Source organism: Corvus brachyrhynchos, unplaced genomic scaffold, assembly GCF_000691975.1.
Source record: "Corvus brachyrhynchos isolate BGI_N302 unplaced genomic scaffold, ASM69197v1 scaffold279, whole genome shotgun sequence".
In the NCBI taxonomy this organism is placed as follows: domain Eukaryota; kingdom Metazoa; phylum Chordata; class Aves; order Passeriformes; family Corvidae; genus Corvus; species Corvus brachyrhynchos.
The window spans coordinates 7,639,928-7,657,233 of NW_008246060.1; the positions used below are offsets into that span (position 1 = coordinate 7,639,928).

Below are 17,306 nucleotides of genomic sequence, written 5' to 3' on the forward strand. Positions count from 1 at the left end.
GCAAATAGATAGGAACACATTGTGAGCATCTTGTTTTTAGACATAAAATAGCATGATGATAATGTAATTAGTTGTACCTTTTCTACGTATAAATATACCAGCCCCACCTTCTCTCATAACTCAGATAAGGAAAATACCCAGTCCTACAGCAAAGTGAAGCTAACAATATCCACTGTGTCTCTTGCACATCTAAAAGTGGAAAACATGACAAGGCCAGTGAGAGAATTGCAGCAAAACAAACTGTTTTCTTTAGAATAAACTGACCACTTACTGTACAGGAGTAAAGTTCCTCCCAAGGCTGTTGGGCTGCATGAAAATGTAAATAATATGTGTATGACCTTATTCTGTTTCTGCTGTGGGGAACTTTGTAGGCCTGAATTCAAAAGCATAATGGCAAATTTCAAGCTACACCTAATTAAGTAAGCAATCAGAAACTTCACAGGGATGTTTTAAGACTGCTTCTCTTGTTAAAAGTGCACCACTGAGTAAAGAAATTGTCAACAGAAACTGTCAGACCTTGCTTTGGAACACAGAATCTGTTCACCAACACTGATACTTCATACAGTACTCTATGAATAGTTCCTGCCCATGCTTCTTGCTGTATAAAACATGAGAAAATTAAGACAGGAACTTAACATTCAGTGCAATTGGCCACAACCCCTTGAAAATTTTTTGGAAGTAGTCCTCTTTTGCAATTTGCTGGTAATTTCTCACCTTTCAAGTGCTAGCAATATGAATAATGATGATAATTCAGATGCAAACCAGAAATATTTTAGGCCTCCTAATGAGGATACTTTTTGGCCACAAGACCAGTGGCTTTGAAAGTTGGTTAACTACTTTCATTGTTTACTTTTGTAGCTATCTATTACTACAGCTATCCAGAATGCATTCCTGTTAGTCCTGGATCAGTTATTCAAATAAAGGGCTGTAGTCTGGTGGATTTTTCTGCTGTCCACATGGCTCCAGGAGTAGCTCCCCACCTGAGGATGTGATGATTTCTTCCTGGAAAGATAAAACCAATTAAGATATCAAAGATCTAAGCCACACCTATCTTCTAAGAATAGCAATGAAGGCCATCACTCCACAGTAAGTGATAAGGAATTATGAATAAACATTTGATAAAATAATTACAGACCAGCAAAAGGATCTCATCGATTAATCATTTTCTTCATGCTTTGTTTATCTCGTACTTATGCTGGTAGTAGCTTGTGCTACTATCAAACAGTGAAGTCAGTGCACACAAGAGGCTCTGATTTGTACTACTTGTAAGTTGCTGCACTACTTAGGAAACCAGCTACAGGTGCCTATAAAGGGTGTTCTCATGGGTTGATTTAACAGACAGATGCCAGTCTTACCACACTACCTCCCCAGGCAGACTGAGCAAGAGCTCAATGTTGAGTGCTCACACAGAACAGTAACAGCTTTCTGACTCATGACAGCAAGGTGAAAGACATTACCCTTGCTAGGGTAAAGGCAGTCTGTACTCATAGCTCTTACTCTCATTAATTAAATATTCGTATGCCAAGTGCATCATTCCAGTGACTGATTACCAAGGCACTTACTGGAAAAGTGGAGAACTTGGTCTTTGCATTTATTCCTACAGTAGTGATAGTTCATTTTTGTTTTTGCAGAAGTTTAAGATTGATAGATGCAACAAAATGAGCTGGAATCCAGAATTACATTGACTAAAATAGCAATCCTTCATCTGAAAGTTTAGATCCAAGTTATGGATCTATATATATGGACCCAACATTTTCAAAACCTATCTAGTTTCTATTGAAATTCAATGCAAATTTGGTGCTTGATTTCCTCAGAACACATGCAGGCTCCCAGCTGTTGTTCCCTCCCAATCACTACATAAGACTGAGAATCAGTTCAGAAAGTTCCTACACAAATTAAATTATTTTCAGAATCAAAGAATTGCAGAATCATTTAGGTTGGAAGAGACCTCTAAGATCATTGAGTTCAACCTTTGGTCAGTCACCACCATGCCAACTAGACAAGAAGGTTGCGAGGAAGTAAATACAAATATTTAGCAATCATCCACTTTCCACACCGTATTTAAATGCAAATAATGAAAAAAGAAGATGCCCATTCACACCATATTCTGTAAGCTTTATTCTTCCAGCTAACAGTTACCACCCCTTCGTGTCTGTCAGCTCAGTTGTTTGAGTGGCCTCTTAGGTTTTTTTAATCAAAATGAAACAAAATGAAGACAATAGGTATAAGCAAGTAAAAAATTAGTTATGCCAGCCCTGCTAATTTTGATTGAAAGTGAAAAGGCACTCAAAGAAAAATCCATGCAACCTTCGGGGTGGGGAAGTACCCTCTTGCCAAAAATAGTCCTGAGGAAAGCAGCACCTTATCCAAAAAATATAGCAATATCTGCAAGGGAAAGTGTGCCCACACCCCAGCCAGTCACATACAGACTGCTTGGGGCTACCAGGAGGCCTGGGGACACTTGACAATGTACTTCACCAGAGAAGGCAGGCAGAAAAGCCTCTAAGAAAACCACGCGACAGGATAAATGCCTCCTGAAGTGATTGCCAAAGAGACCAGTTTGAATACAGGTATTAGCTAGACAGGGAAAAGAGAACTGTGTGTTGGCATTAAAAGGTGGACCCGTTTCTCTGATAGGCTTACTACAGGGGCAGCTATTAACTCTTATCATGGGATGCCTAAGCAAGCTTTTTTCTTTTTTAAAATGGCAGGAACTAAAAGCCATTCTGCTTCTGACAAGCGCTCTACTGCTGACTGTAAACAGATGTGTTCCTAATACAGTGATTGCCTAACCATGAGCTGTGATGAAAATATGGGAACAAAGGTGGAACAGAGAGGGCTGGAATTGGTTGTCACTATCACCAGGAGCAGAGGGGATACTACATTAGCCAGAGGTACATCCTACATCCAACACCTGATAATCTGCATTTGAGGGGTTGCATGTCTGCTTTTTTTCCCTGACAAGACCCTGGTTAGAGTCTCTCCAGGTGCACTGGGGTTGGCTGGGATGGAGCTAACTTTCTTCACAGCTGCCTGTGCTCCATTGTGACCTTGTGTTTTGGCTGAAACAGTGTTAATAACACACTACAGCTTTGGCTGCTCCTGATCAGTGCTTGCACAGCACGAAAGCTTTTTTTTCCCACTCAGGCCCTGCTGGCAGAGTAGGCTGGGAATAAGGGAGAACTAGGAGGGGACACAGCCCAGTTGTTTAATCCAAACTGGCCAAGAGGATATTCTGTACAAGAAGGGTGTCAGGGATTTGGGCTTCCAAGGCAGCCCAAATTTAATTTAATTTCATTAAATTAAGGGAGGACATATATTTTAGTCAAATGTGATACCTCCCATCCCCCCATGTGGAAATACAATTTGTGCATGTTTAATGTCATAGTCATCTCCGAGGGGACACTAAGGCAACACCGAAAAGATGTTGTGAAACAGGTGAAATAAAAGCAAGATTTAAAAGAGAGACAATTCAGAAGAAAAATAAGCTGAGACTGAATGCTTAAAATATGAAGATCTGTGAAGAAAAGGAGGAGCAAAAAATTTATACAGTTACTCTGAGACAAGAGTAAGAAAAGGATAAAATAGGAAGGGGAACTAGGAAAGAGAGGACAAAGAGGAATTACAAGGGTGGCTAAGAAAAAAGCAGAATTAAAACTGATGAAGATAGGGAGAGATGCCAGATGATGAAAACAACCTATGCTTTCAGAAACAGTGCTACTGTTTAGTTACAGTCTGGCAACAAGAAACAGAATTAAAGTAATTCAAACCCATCTAAAGGCGAATAGTAAATGACTCTTGTAAGATTGTTTTGGGTAATAAGGAGCGACCTTTAACACACCCCTAAAAGAGAACCCCTCTATGTTCCCTTCTTTACTACAGGGTCACGCTCTCTTGCTTTTGCACATTACAGCCCTCACATCAAAGGTAGAAAAAGGCTGAACTTTCATTGAAAGACCTTTCTATGGTATTTCCAATCCAATTTTCCACAGCAAAAAGGCTCAGAAAGCGTTACATCTGTCAGCCCTTATTAGTCCATTTGTAGCCAAGGAGAGCACACAGTGTATAAGGGGACACAAGTACACACTGGAGCATTTGAAAGAAGGGGAAAAGCCTTCTGATTCACTGCAACAGAAGTATGAATGTTACAGCTAGGCTTCGTGTACAATATTCTTTCCCCCACTATGGTCATTACTATTTTCCAGTGTGGTTTCAAATTACATGGCTCCTCATTAAATTATTAATCCATTCCACTCAGCTATTGATCTCCACCTAGCACGTGTTACCTTGTGAAAATCAATCAGATCTGTGAGTGTTGGGTGTCGGTTTGGATCGACCCCCAGGAAGCTGTAGAAATCCCCCGAAGCATCAACCAGGAAGTGCTTGAACCCGTTTTGCTGGCGGTAGGACAATGCGTAGCCCCAGATTTTCTCACTGACTCGCACCAGGAATGCGCCTTCAGATTTATTCATCAACAACTCCTCTGCTTCCTGACGGCTGATAATCCCTGGCAAGGAAAAACCCCATGGTTATGCAGGTAACAGGTCTGCCAGAGGCAATCAAATGCCACAAATACTGAACAGAAGTGAAATCATAATGGTGTAGCTGCTGAAGACTGGAATGTTTCTAGGAGGAGTTGGAGCAATGGAGACAATATTTATGCTGTTTGCTTCCGAACAATAGCTGTAAGAGTTTTGATGGAGTCTGCTGGGATATGCTTTTTAATTTGATGATTAAGACCTGCTTTTTCCCATCCTTACTGCTTTTTCAAAGGAAGTGCATAAATGCAACTGGCCTATCAAACCAGAGAATTTTGGACACGTGATCATTTAAGCAGACTAGTATTGCAGTTTGAATTTGCAATACATTGCTGAAATTTGCAATTGTATTGCAGTTGTGTAGACTCTGTTGCATTATAATTGTTTTATAGGTCCTTAAGAAGGAATGTAAAGCAAGTGCCAGGAGAAAAAGTATTTCTCTGCTTTTGTACAGCCACACACATACATATCCATAGATGCATATAGGTAAACTGGAGGAAAAAGTTTAACAGGAGTAGAGTTTCAAGAACTTTCCCATTTTATTATTTTGTATTGGAAAAATCTTAATTTCTCTTTTTCTTTCTGATTCTGGGGCACAACACTGAAGTTTCTGGTGCTTCTGCTTGCATAGAGGTTATAATGCACAAACCCTGTTCTGAGCCCAACCCACAAGAAAGGTGTGATCAGAATTGCACCTGGCACTGAACCAGGTCTTACCATCCACCCAGAGAACCTGGTTCCAGTCTGTCTGGCCAGCCTAGAGGACAGTCAGCTCATGTCTCAATTATCTGTGAAACACCAGATGCTCACTCTCATCAGGAACAGATGTTGAATTAGGCCATTCGGAACGTGAACACGGCACATACATCAGTAAATAATGTATGTGAATGTTCCAAAGTTACTCTCTGTGGGGATAACTTTCTCCAAACAATACATGTAATATTTAATGGAACTGCTTGTCATCGTAGAATCCTACATGTCCTAGTGAGAGTTCCATGGAGTCCAAGTACTGAAAAGCCACACTGTTTTAGTGTAATAATAAACGTAGTTCAGGGATTATCGGTTTGTACAAAGAAGGGCTTACCTGAAAGTTTGGAATGCTCTAATTAAGTCCTTGAGGAAAATTATGCCTCTGGGAGACATAGGAAGGGACTGAGGAGATCTGGGTACAAAAGCAAGCACTGTGTGATATTAAGAAAGGTAGAAAAGCATATCCTTCCTTCATTTTTTTGTCTACTTTGAGAATATGAGTTTCTTTTGCAGTTTTACTTGGTACAGTGATGAAGGGCTCAATGTCTATGGGACTCACAGGTCCCTACGCGAATACCCTCAGTACTAGGAAGAAACACACACATATATAGTCTGCTGAATGACATACATTTCTCTTTTATGAAGGATATTGCATCATCTTTGCACCAGATATGAAAAACAGGCAGTAAACATGCAAACATAAGCATTTGTTTAAAAGCAGCAAGTAACTGCTCGGCAATAGTGTCCATTGGTGCACTTTTCAAAATTAGAAATAGTTTTATTGGAGGTATTCCAAGATGAATTATTAAAAATTTTTGAACTCTGTTCAGATAAAAAGATAGCACCAGTATGAATCCATATGATACAGTGTATTATGGGAAGCTGTTCCAGCACATCCCAATACCAGGTACCCAAGAATTACACAAAAAATGATTCTGAAATCACATTATCTGTTAAACCAGTCTTCTCTCAAGCTGCCCTAATTTAAATATACATGAAAATTTTATTAGTGATTATGATGGCTACTGCCTTGACAAATCTCTGCTGGAAATAAATGTAGATGAGCCACACTACCAAGCTCAGAGCATTTAATGACAGGAAAGGATAAACAGTGCCATAACCAGCAAATGCTACATTAATTACAATAGATAAGTATTTATACTGTAATTCTAGATTGAAGGCATGCAGAAAACTTTTGAGATAGGAACTAGGTGCTGTCACAACCTCTTCTGGCACTACAGTGCCAGAACTGTTATGCAGCCCTGACAGGGGATGAGGTGGCCTAGACAATTCAGCCTCGACAGAGGATTTGTAAAACAGAGACAGTTGTAAAAAAAGAGGGGTTGTATTATACAGTGAACACTATTAGGATATTTCTAGGGTTTGAATCACTATCAGGCATATAACATGAAATTAATTTAGCATTGATTAGTTTAATGGCAATCTCTTCCCCTGCTCTGTGGAGCTGAAACACTGGAAGCTTCCACACAATGCCATCTTCTTTGCCAGACCTTATTTTTGTTCTGGGCACTCCATATCATTGAGTAAGTGAGAAATGCTACATCGCTCACAGCCAAGTTCCTTTTTTGTTTCAATTCTCTCTTCTGCTAAAGATGGTGTAATAAATTATCAGCCAGCCATTTTCTTCCCTTTCACTCTCCTGATTCAGTTAAAAGCTCACAAGAAACCATCTCTGCCCACCAGCTCCTCCCTTTCTTTTCCTCCCAGTTATTTTATTTTTCTCTGGTTCAATTCTTCAGAGTGTGGTTATAACAGCAATGAAAGTCTCCCTCTACCCTTTAAAAACATTATCCAAATAATGTTTTTAAAATAATATACAAATTACTGTAAAAATAAATTTTAAACAAATATTTGTTTAAAAACAAATGTTATCTAAAAACATTATGTTCTCAAGACAACTGGAAAAACAGTGGCACTACTCTCTCCTGAGATGGCTGTAGAGAGATAGACATCTGTGAAACCCCTACATTTAAAATTGTTTTAACTAAAGTCAAGAAACTTTGGTTTCCCAAGGCTCCAGTAAGAGGTATAGAATCACAGACGCTCTTGTTTGTGCTAGTTAGGGTATTAATTATAAATATTATCTTGAATAGAAACCACTGATGCTTTGAAAACTAATTTTCCCCTCACTCTCACTCTTGCTAATCTCCTAAAAAGATTTAAGAAAGGGAAAAAAGAGTCCAGTTTTGCAATGCTTACAGATATTAACATCTTGGATTCTTAGCAAGAGAATAACATTTTCAAAGACAGTTATTTCAAATCATAGAATATTCATCATCAACTGACATGTTCCTAACTAACAGCTTCATTTTTTAAAATACAGGGCCTGTAATGACAATTTGTAGATGATAGGCAAGTCTTAAATTTTTTTTGTAATTATGTTTTTTTTACTGCCACTGATCTTTCTAAAAGGAAAAAGAACATCCTAACATTTAGGGTATATTAAGCTCATGCAAGAAGTGATGAGTTCATTATTAATTTAGTGAGCCCAGCTAAGAAATCCTAATGCTGCCTTCCAAGTTTACAAGAGCCTCAACAGCAGAAAGTGCTATTCTGCAATATTCTGCAATGACCCCTCAGCTTCCCACTCTGCTCTCAGGATTATCCTACATACATCCTTGAATGAAACTCAGGAGATGAAATACATGTATATTTGTTACAAGAATTCCATACCAAGCGTGAATCCAAACTAGAAAGGCTGATAGACTCTGCCAACAAGGCACACTATGTACTAGAACTCTAGAATTATTTTTTCATTATTATACAGATAAAGTTACGTCATATCCTTGCTCGTAAAAGGAAGGGTCTGAAGTACCACATGTGATAGTCATGTCTATATAAAAAGATAATTCAGCCTTTAATGGCAAATATATTTTTAATCTATAAATATATATATAATACAAATATTATATACATTTTATAATATATTCATATTATAATATATTTGTATATGCCAAGAGGCCAGCTAAGATTAGAGGGACAGCAGGTGCAAACACAGCCCAGAAGCTTTCATTTACCCTTCTGCAACAGAAGTTATTTGCTCAGCCAATGCTTTCTCTTTTCATATTTTTCCATTAGCTTGATCTCAAACACTCCAGTGCATGAGGTCTTACTCAGAAAAAGTGTTACAAACACTGGCATGAATAAATGAGAACAATGTAATGAAAGCATTCATGCCAAAGTGCTTTCATGACCATTATGAAAAGCCTTCTATTTCGTGCAAAATTGATTTGATGAACAATTATGAATATTCACACATAATCAATGCAGAAGAAAGAGATTCATCCTGTTCATACAACTTAAGACATCTCACCAGGGTGATGTAGGTCACTAATCAGGATCCAAAACAGAGAGAAGCCAATACCAGTATCTCCTTTGTTTTCAATAGGATTAGATCAAAGCCCAAATGAATACAAATATGCCTGGCAATCATTACACGAATGATTCACACGCTAAAGGTCATAAAAACACATTACACCGAGAGCAAGTGTAAACAATAAATAAATGAGTAAACACAAGGAATTATGAGGAATTAGCAGATAACTCCTGAATAATGTAAAGGACTATATTTGTTCAATTATACAGGCAGATCTAATCAGTACTTGGAAAGATAGTGATAAAATGGCCATAAGAGGGAAGGATCAGTTTGCTAAGCATCAGCCAACCCCTCCCATTTTTTTGAACTGAAAAACTGAGCTAGGCAGACATACTACTCTAAATATAGCATTTAGAATAAGAAATTCCCCAATGGCAAAAGAGAAAATTTACCAAAAATTTCCAAATCAACTTTTCTCTTCAAGACTTAAATTTGAAAGTCAAAAGTTGGATTACACCTCACAATGAAACAAACCAAACCGAAAAAAAAAAAAAAAGAAAAAAAAAGAAAAAAGAAAAAAAAAAGGCTTAAATAAATTTCAGGTAAAAAAACCACTATAGAAGCTTGAAAATAACTTTTTATTAAACAGATTTTAGGGTCTTGGTCATTTTGAATCAAAACAGAAACGTTCTGGTTTGATGAGAGGAAAATACATCATAGGTTTTTTTCCCCACTTCATTTTAATTTAAAAAATCATGCGGTTGGAAGTAAATATCAAACCTACTTGGGGCCAAAATCTGAACAAAGGCAATCAGTTTTGAAATAAATAATCAGAAAAGTAACCAGAAGTTCAGAAGGGATTGATCCAAGTGCAGCCAGTCTGGTTTTGGAGGAGCTGAGAGGCTGTGTCACACAGCAGCACTAACATAAGCCACTGCCAGGAGGAGCAGGAGCAGCTTCTGAGAACACTCTATGAACCTCGTGGAGGGGGGCAGAGCTTCCATAGCTCACAGAAGATGAAGATAGCTTGTGTAGGCTCCTCATGTGTAAGATGAAAACTGAAGCTGGGGAACTAAAGTTTAAAATAGACCTGACCTTTTTGAGATCCCATAATAAGCTGGGATAGTAAAGGCTTAAAACAAGCACTCGAATGTATGGCACCAGCAACCCTCTCTGGTCTGGGAGAAGGTGAAAAACCCAGCTCCTTCAACCACTCAGAAAGATCAAAAGCATAAAAGCAGGGAAGATGATGTAATGGCTTCCCTGCAGTGCAAGAACTAGAGCAGCTATGGTTTATACTCTCCAGGAAAAGCATCACTCAAAGCAAGTTTCCTCAGGTTGACTTTTCCAGTTCTCTCCCACACGTGCAAGTCTATATGTGGACTCAAACTGAGTGACCACAGTTCTGGTTGTTCATTGGGAAGGACACAATTAATCTACAGCAGGGTGATGTCTAGACTGAATACTTTATGTCATCCTTGAGACTGCCAATGTCACACAGAATTTAAAGCACGCTCTTATCAGAATGGTGGTTTCTGGACTGCACTGCGACTGAAATAGTCAAAAAATAACAAACATAGTTAAGTCATACATCGTCACTTCTCTGGTGCTTCCAGCAGGAGTAGCATGCACAATTAAATAAGTGCACAAATATTTGCAGCAATAAGATCTTACAGTGCGCTACTATTAAAGAGGTTTCACCCTCCTTCCTTTTAGTCACAGTACTTTTTTGAATAATGCCACAAAACAAATAGTGAAAGAAGAGATCAATAGTATTGTGTGAGAAAAGCTATAGCTGAGACATAACAATAGCTCTGCCTCTGCTATTTCAGAATAGAAGCAATAAAGGCTAAAAAGCAAAGCAAGGGAGTAAATCAAAGACATCTGGTAATGGAAACAAAGCTGTTGAAGCTATTCACCATCTGCTGTTAAGGCAGAACAAACTCACATGGGACTAGATCTTCAAAAGGGTTCTGTTCCCATTTAGACATTGAAATAAATGGCCAGGTTTAGAAAAAACAAAACAAACAACAAAACAACAAAAATTCAATAAAAACTCAAACAAAAACCCAGCACAATGACAGGTACGTTTGCTGCGATTAAGGGGGAATTGTGGTTTTTTTGCTGTTTTGGGGTTTTTTTTGGTTGTTTTCCAAAATCTGGCCAGAAGTGTGGTGGCAAGAGCCCAAGAGCCAAGGGGTGCTGAATTCCTATTTACAGCTAGTAAGAATGTAGATATTTCATGCTGTGCTGCAGGTTGGCAGTCTAAGTCCTAGTAACCAGCAATATTTAAAGACACTGATAATAGAGAAAATACGTGCAATGGATCACAAAAAGCAAAACCTAAAATATGTGTACATAAAACCTTCCTGCCTCCATAGAACTGCACTGAGAGACAAAGCTGGGATGTATCTAGAAATCAACAGGTAAAATGCACTTTTGAAATATACTCACATACGAGTTATGTCAGTGCTCAGGGGCCAGCATGGGGCCAGCTTCCTCTGAGCTACAGAAGCAAAGCTAAGCAAGGCTGCTTAGTGAAACTCTGGAGCAAATTTTCTTTGCTCCACATTCACCACCTCTTCTGCACAATTTCAGGAGTTGAGCATGCAGTACCATACCTCAGATGGAGATGAATCTGTGCTGGGGAAAGGTGAGCAGAAGCCCATTAGCCGTTCCTCACCACTCTTTTCCTTTGTAACCATCCTGGCACAGTTAAGGCATAGGCAGGATTGGGAAGCAACACATCAGTGAGACTCAGCCATCTCCCCAGTGTGCCTGGCTCAGTATAGGAAGCGTGCCCTGGGCTATGCACAGGCATGTATAGGAAACCAAGGCCCAGAGGAATAATGTATTTCTGATGGCAAGAGATCCCTTTAGGCAAAGATGAGGCACACTGATAATCCATCACACCCTAAACGAGCTCTCCTTGAAGAATTACTTGGTGCATAGGATTGTCTTGAGTCTCTATACACAGGAGAAATTCAAGGAAAAATATCACAGGTAAAAATACATAGGCCTCATTTTGTTTGGGTGGGGTCTTTTTACTTGGTTGGTTTGGGTTTTATTTTTTCTAATGAGGATTCAGCTCTCTGTTTTGTCAGGGTACAACAGTTCTTAGAATAAAGCAAACTAAGTCCTCAGGAGATTTCGTAATTCCCTAAGAATAAGATTTTCTAAAGCAATTAAAAACCTACGGAAATTCTGAAAGAAATGGGTGCCTTACTCCCCTGGGAATCTTAAAAAATCCCATCTAAATGAATAACGCAGTAATAATGGGTATTTTTCTTCAGGTTTACAGAAAATCAGGTGTGTTACATTCCTTGTTGCCAGGGTGGCTCATAGTTAATTCCCTATGCACTTCATGAAAATATACCTCTTAATTGTCTCCTTCAGAGTTCATTCTACATCCAACTATAAAATACCATAAAAACCCTTTATGCCCACTGTCAAAACATTACACCTTATTCACTAGCAAGCAGTGCAGCACAGGAAAGATAGGTGTTGGCATTACTTGTCTGAATATACCACTGTATAATAGAGCTGTAAATTTTCCTGTTAATATCTCCTCAAAGCCTGTGTGGTTGGTTTCCTTCCTTCTTTTCAGAACAGCCTGTAGAATGCATTAGCTGGGGGGAAAACAATTTAACCTCTCTCTTCTCTTTGTACGTTACTGCCACGTATCAGAAGAGAAAATATAGCACAGAATACCTTTAACCTTTTATGTCATATATATGTATTTATTTTTTCTTTAGATGGAGGCTCTTCTGACCTGAAATCCCTGCATTAAATCTCTGCTATTACTCTTTAATTTTTGTGAGTTTTCTCTTCTTGTCTAAATAGCTTCTGAAAAAAACCTTACATTAAAAGATAGAACAGTTATCTGTTCCATTTTCAGTGGTTTCTCAAACTAAGTTCCTGTGTGTAGCTTACTGTGTATGATCAGTAAATTGTCAGAAATTATGAGTCAAGAAAATTTCATTTTGTACTGTTTTCACTGTGGGAACACAGCTGTGTTTCAAAGTCAGAAGCCTCAATGTTCTAGTGAACTCAATGGGAGATCAACAACTGGAAGGTTGCGTGTTTGGTTTTGCTTTTGGTTTGTTGGGTTTTTAAATCAGTAAATACTTTCGGCCTATATAAACGTTCTAGACTCTCTTATAGATACCTGACATTTCCTGCAAGGAGCATGGAAAATAAATATATGCATGAGGATGTCTTCAAACTTGAGAAAATATCAGTACACTAATCCAAGTAGGGAACTTTGTTACAAATATCACTCCTGTAGGATGCATTCGCCTCCTTACAATACAGATGAGATCAAATTTTTATTTCTATTATGTACAAAAAAGAAAACTATACAGGCCATCAATAAACTTCTCTGATGTGACACATGCAGAGCAGATATTAAGGCCTTGTTGTATCTACTGAAACATGAAAATTTGTTTAATCAGTAAAGCACACAGCAATATCTCACTAAAGCCTGACAGGGCTAGAAATTGTACAGTGGTGTAATAAACACGGAGCAAAGAAACTGATTTATGCTCTGATCCTGGCTCAGCAAATTAAAACACATCTGTTCTGGTACAATAGTCACTGATAGTGTGTTTTGTGTGTAAATGGAAAAGTGTGACAGTTTTTTTTAGAAGGTTAGTGGGCAGTATTCATCATCCTTTCTCCAGTCAGACAAAATGTTTACATTCATTCAGTCTTGGTCTTGCGAGCAATAAATGGGAAATTCTACTTTGTGGGTGTCTTTTGCAAGCACTTCACTTGTTTACATTACTCACCTTGTTACTTCTCATCTAAATTCGGAAATTTTACTGAATTTGAGAGAGAAAACCCTTCTAGTACGCAAATTAGATCTAAAGCAAGGAAAAAGATGAGAAAGTTAATACGTGAAAGGAGAGGAGGGGAGAAGAAAAGCTCTCCTGGGATCTATTTATGTTTTCACAACTCCAGCCATCATTAGGCTCTTGTTTCTCCTAAATACTTCTGAGGGAAACACAGACATGAGCAAACATGGAAGATGAGCTTTTACCAAACCAACTGCACAAAACAAAACAAAGCCCACAGTGAGATTCTTGTTTACTTTGGACATCTGCAAATAGGCAGAGTAGAAGAAGTAGTCTCTTAGTAGAACCTTCCTGGCTTTGTACAACTCATTCCAAGGCAACACTGCCAGGTGGAACTCCAGGGGGAATACATGGACCAAAGATCAAAGACAGACCAAGGACCAAAGACAGTGCATGGAACAGCACTGCTGCTAAATAGCCCTGGCTGGGATGACCTTCCTGCAGAGATCCCAAAGAGCCCATTACTGGCTGATGGGCAGTTGCTGGAGGGGACGTGGGAGGTACAGTTCTGAACACACAGAGACTGAGGAAAGTTTGTGAAGCTGGGGGTAATTCTTTCTGGAATCAAAGACTCCTTTAAAAAATAATTTAAGGAAATCTATAAAAGCAGAAATTATTTGCAATTCAAAATCAGCAGTCACTGAACACTTCACCCTCTGAAGGCATTACAATCAGAAGTGAGTGCCAGTTCTCTGACTTGCCGTGCAAGCTGCTTTTGGATCTCTACCCACTGCTCACTCAGTGCATGGAAATGTTACCCTTTCCCACTTCCTGCAAGTGGGAGACAAGGGTGAAAAATTGCAAGCGTTAAAACTACTGTCAGTCTCAGGGACTGTTTTTGAAAAAAACACATCTCCTCAAATTTTTATTAACTTGCAGCCACTTCCTTCTCTCAAGCCTATATGCACATTTAACCACCAGGATTTTCTTTTAAAAACAGTGTCAGAAGAAATACTTGTACTTGCAAATCTCCAGGTGTTTAATCTCAACCAGAAAGACAAGTCAAGCACAAAACTTCAACTCTGCAGCCTCTTAAAACAGCTACATGTTTTACTGTCTCTGAAATAAGCATTACTGACTGAAGTGTGGAATACTTCACAGGACATGCAAATCCATAATCACTATTTAAAAAATTAAATACTAATATATATGCATATATTTACTTCTTTTAGCACCAGGTTCTGTTTCTGCACCACACATTTTATTATCCTGATGTTTCTTAACAAGTAAGATGTTTCTTTTTGTCTTCAAATAATTTTGACATAAGAAAAATACTATATACTAAACCCAAATATATATTTTTTCATTCACAGTCTTTCAGTATTGATACGCAAATTAGTTTTGATGCTTCTGAATTGTGAATACTTGGCTGCTTAGGCACATGAACATTTAAGTTTGCAATGCAGACTGGATCCTTTGTGTAACCTGTTCTAAAAATATGGCCATATTTATGGATGTATAGGAGACAGTAAATAATGAACATTCATTAAAAATGGCTGCTGTGGGCCAAGGAAAAATGAAGTTTTTCCCAGCCAAAAGCAGGGCATTACCCCACCATTTGTGTGCTCTATCATGAATATACCACTTGTAGAGGAAAATGGGATTTAATTCTGTGCCATGAGTTTCTTAATATCTACACTGTGACTGACAGTATACTGAATAAATCATATAATAAATCAGCATAAACTCTGGCAAAACAGTTAGGGCCTGATTAGATTTTGCCTCTTATACTGTGCAGCCATTCATTCTGGGGCAGTTTTTGACCCACTATACCCATTTTTCCATCATGTAATTACGTACAGAAAATACAGAGAAATTAAAAAATCAGGCCCGTGTTCACACAGACTGGACTGAGACAATCAGCTGCCAAAAGCTTTCTAATAATAATAGCAAACAATTACTTAGAATTGTAACATGCTCTGATTTCCTATCAAAATGAATGAGTAAGACAGCAACATTAAGTCCTAGTGCAGCTCCCTGACCCACTATTGCCATAGCTGTAAATGGCTGGGAAGCAGGGTAACTGGATTTACTAAATGCAGAAAAGGAATGAATTGCTTAGGTAATAGGAAGCTACCAGCAAATTTCATCAAGCCAAGTGAAAAGCAGCAAAATGGACGAGAATATTCTGAAATCATGGCGGCCGCATGACACAAACGATAAGAAGGCAAACAAAAGCAAAGCAGATGTATCTCTAACACCACATTTTATGGGTATTCCTGCCTTTATCACAGCATCTCCTCGAAGCATAAAAAAATCCAACAGCAACAAACCAAACAAAAAACAACCACGAAAAAAACCAACCACCAAAAACTGGAGGGAAAAACAATGCATTAGTTATGAGCCAAATTATAAAAAGCCTGCAATTCCCAGTGGTTAGAACTCAGAGAAAAACAACAGTGCCACTTTGTCGAGCTCATCTCTAGAAAAATAGGAAAGTAATTTTAGAAAAAGGTAATTCCCACGCATTCTTTCCTTCTTCACATTGTTATAAAGCTTTTCAATATGTCTGGTATAAAAGCAATATAATGTTTTCATTATAAAAACAAAGTATGTTTAAGAATACTTTCAATACATATTTCAGTTTTTCATGATTTTGTTGAATTAAGATAAATCCCAACACTTCAAATTTGGACTTAGAAACTGAACTCACTGTCTTTATTAGAAGTTTCACATGTTTTACTTGGGTGTAACAACACAACCAAAATATAGACTATAGCTTCAGGCAAACAGGAAATATATCCTAGTGCTATTTAGAAAAAATCTTTAAAAAAATAAATGGGATGTTCTGAATGAAGGCACATTTTAGAACATCTGAAGAACAATTATCGTGTTGGTGTTTATAAAAAGGAAGACAACTGCACTGGCTTTAGACGAGCAGATGGATTCAAATAATTTTCTGTATGATGCATCTCTGAATGAATATTTAAATTACTTTCCATAAAGGCAATTAATCTGCAGTTCTACCTGAAACAAACAAGCTTCACAATGACTTCAATGAAAGAGTGAAGTAAAATGTTGACATGAGTGATGACTCTTAGGTATTCAAAATCTGCTTGTGTGTAAACTGAAACTCAAAGCTCTCCACAAACATCCACGCTTAGTAAGGTTTATTCAAATGTTAGATTTCTGTGAACAAGTGTCTTGAATCGTGTAACACAGAGTACATGGCCGGGTAGGAAAGGTTTTGTTATTCTACAGGTTACCAACACTGAGGCTGACGTTTTGGGCATTATGAATGTTCAGAGCCTTCTTTGGGAGCCTTCCTGCTACATTGCTAGTTTAAATGGCTTTATTTATACTAATATTGATTTACCATTCGGTACACTGGGAATGCATTATGAATAAAACATCATCAATTTAGTGGTCTAACTGTAAAAGCAGTTGCCCAATGAACAGAGGCTGAAATGTCTAGAAGATAATTGAGTTACATGGTAGTAAACAAAATACTACACTACAGCCTCTGACAAGCTGCTAATTTGCTAGAGCTGCTAATGTTTTCCACTGGCCTTTCCATATTGATACTGATTTGTATTGATGTAACTATGGTTTCATCTGACTACATGGAAGTTAGGTTTTTTTGATTCTTCATTGCATCCAACAAGATTCTTCAGACCTCTAGTTTAACCTCCAGCAGCAGGAGTTGGCTTTTAGATCCTGGGGCCCTTCCTCCATGTGTTATGTTTCTGAGTGCCTTAGGACACAGCCAAGGGCTGCTGCATGCTCCCAGGTGAAACTTCATTTCAGGAAGAACCGAGACTATGGCCACAGATTTGGCCCACAGTTTACAGCCACTCTGACACGCCCTCGTGAATACCCTGATAC

The 17,306-nt window shown here is 38.3% G+C and overlaps 1 protein-coding gene across 1 annotated transcript in view; it reads right to left on the bottom strand.

Moving 5' to 3' along the window:
- Positions 1–705: 705 nt before the first annotated feature.
- The window catches only part of SH2D4B (SH2 domain containing 4B), a 60,453-nt gene continuing 43,852 nt past the window's right edge, over positions 706–17,306 (bottom strand). Inside the window, exons 7-8 of the mRNA XM_017746461.1 lie at positions 4,287–4,507; positions 706–1,002 (exon numbers count right to left, since the gene is read on the bottom strand). Of these exons, the coding sequence (XP_017601950.1) occupies positions 910–1,002; positions 4,287–4,507 (314 nt within the window). The 3' untranslated portion in view covers positions 706–909. The remainder of the gene's footprint in view (positions 1,003–4,286; positions 4,508–17,306) is intronic.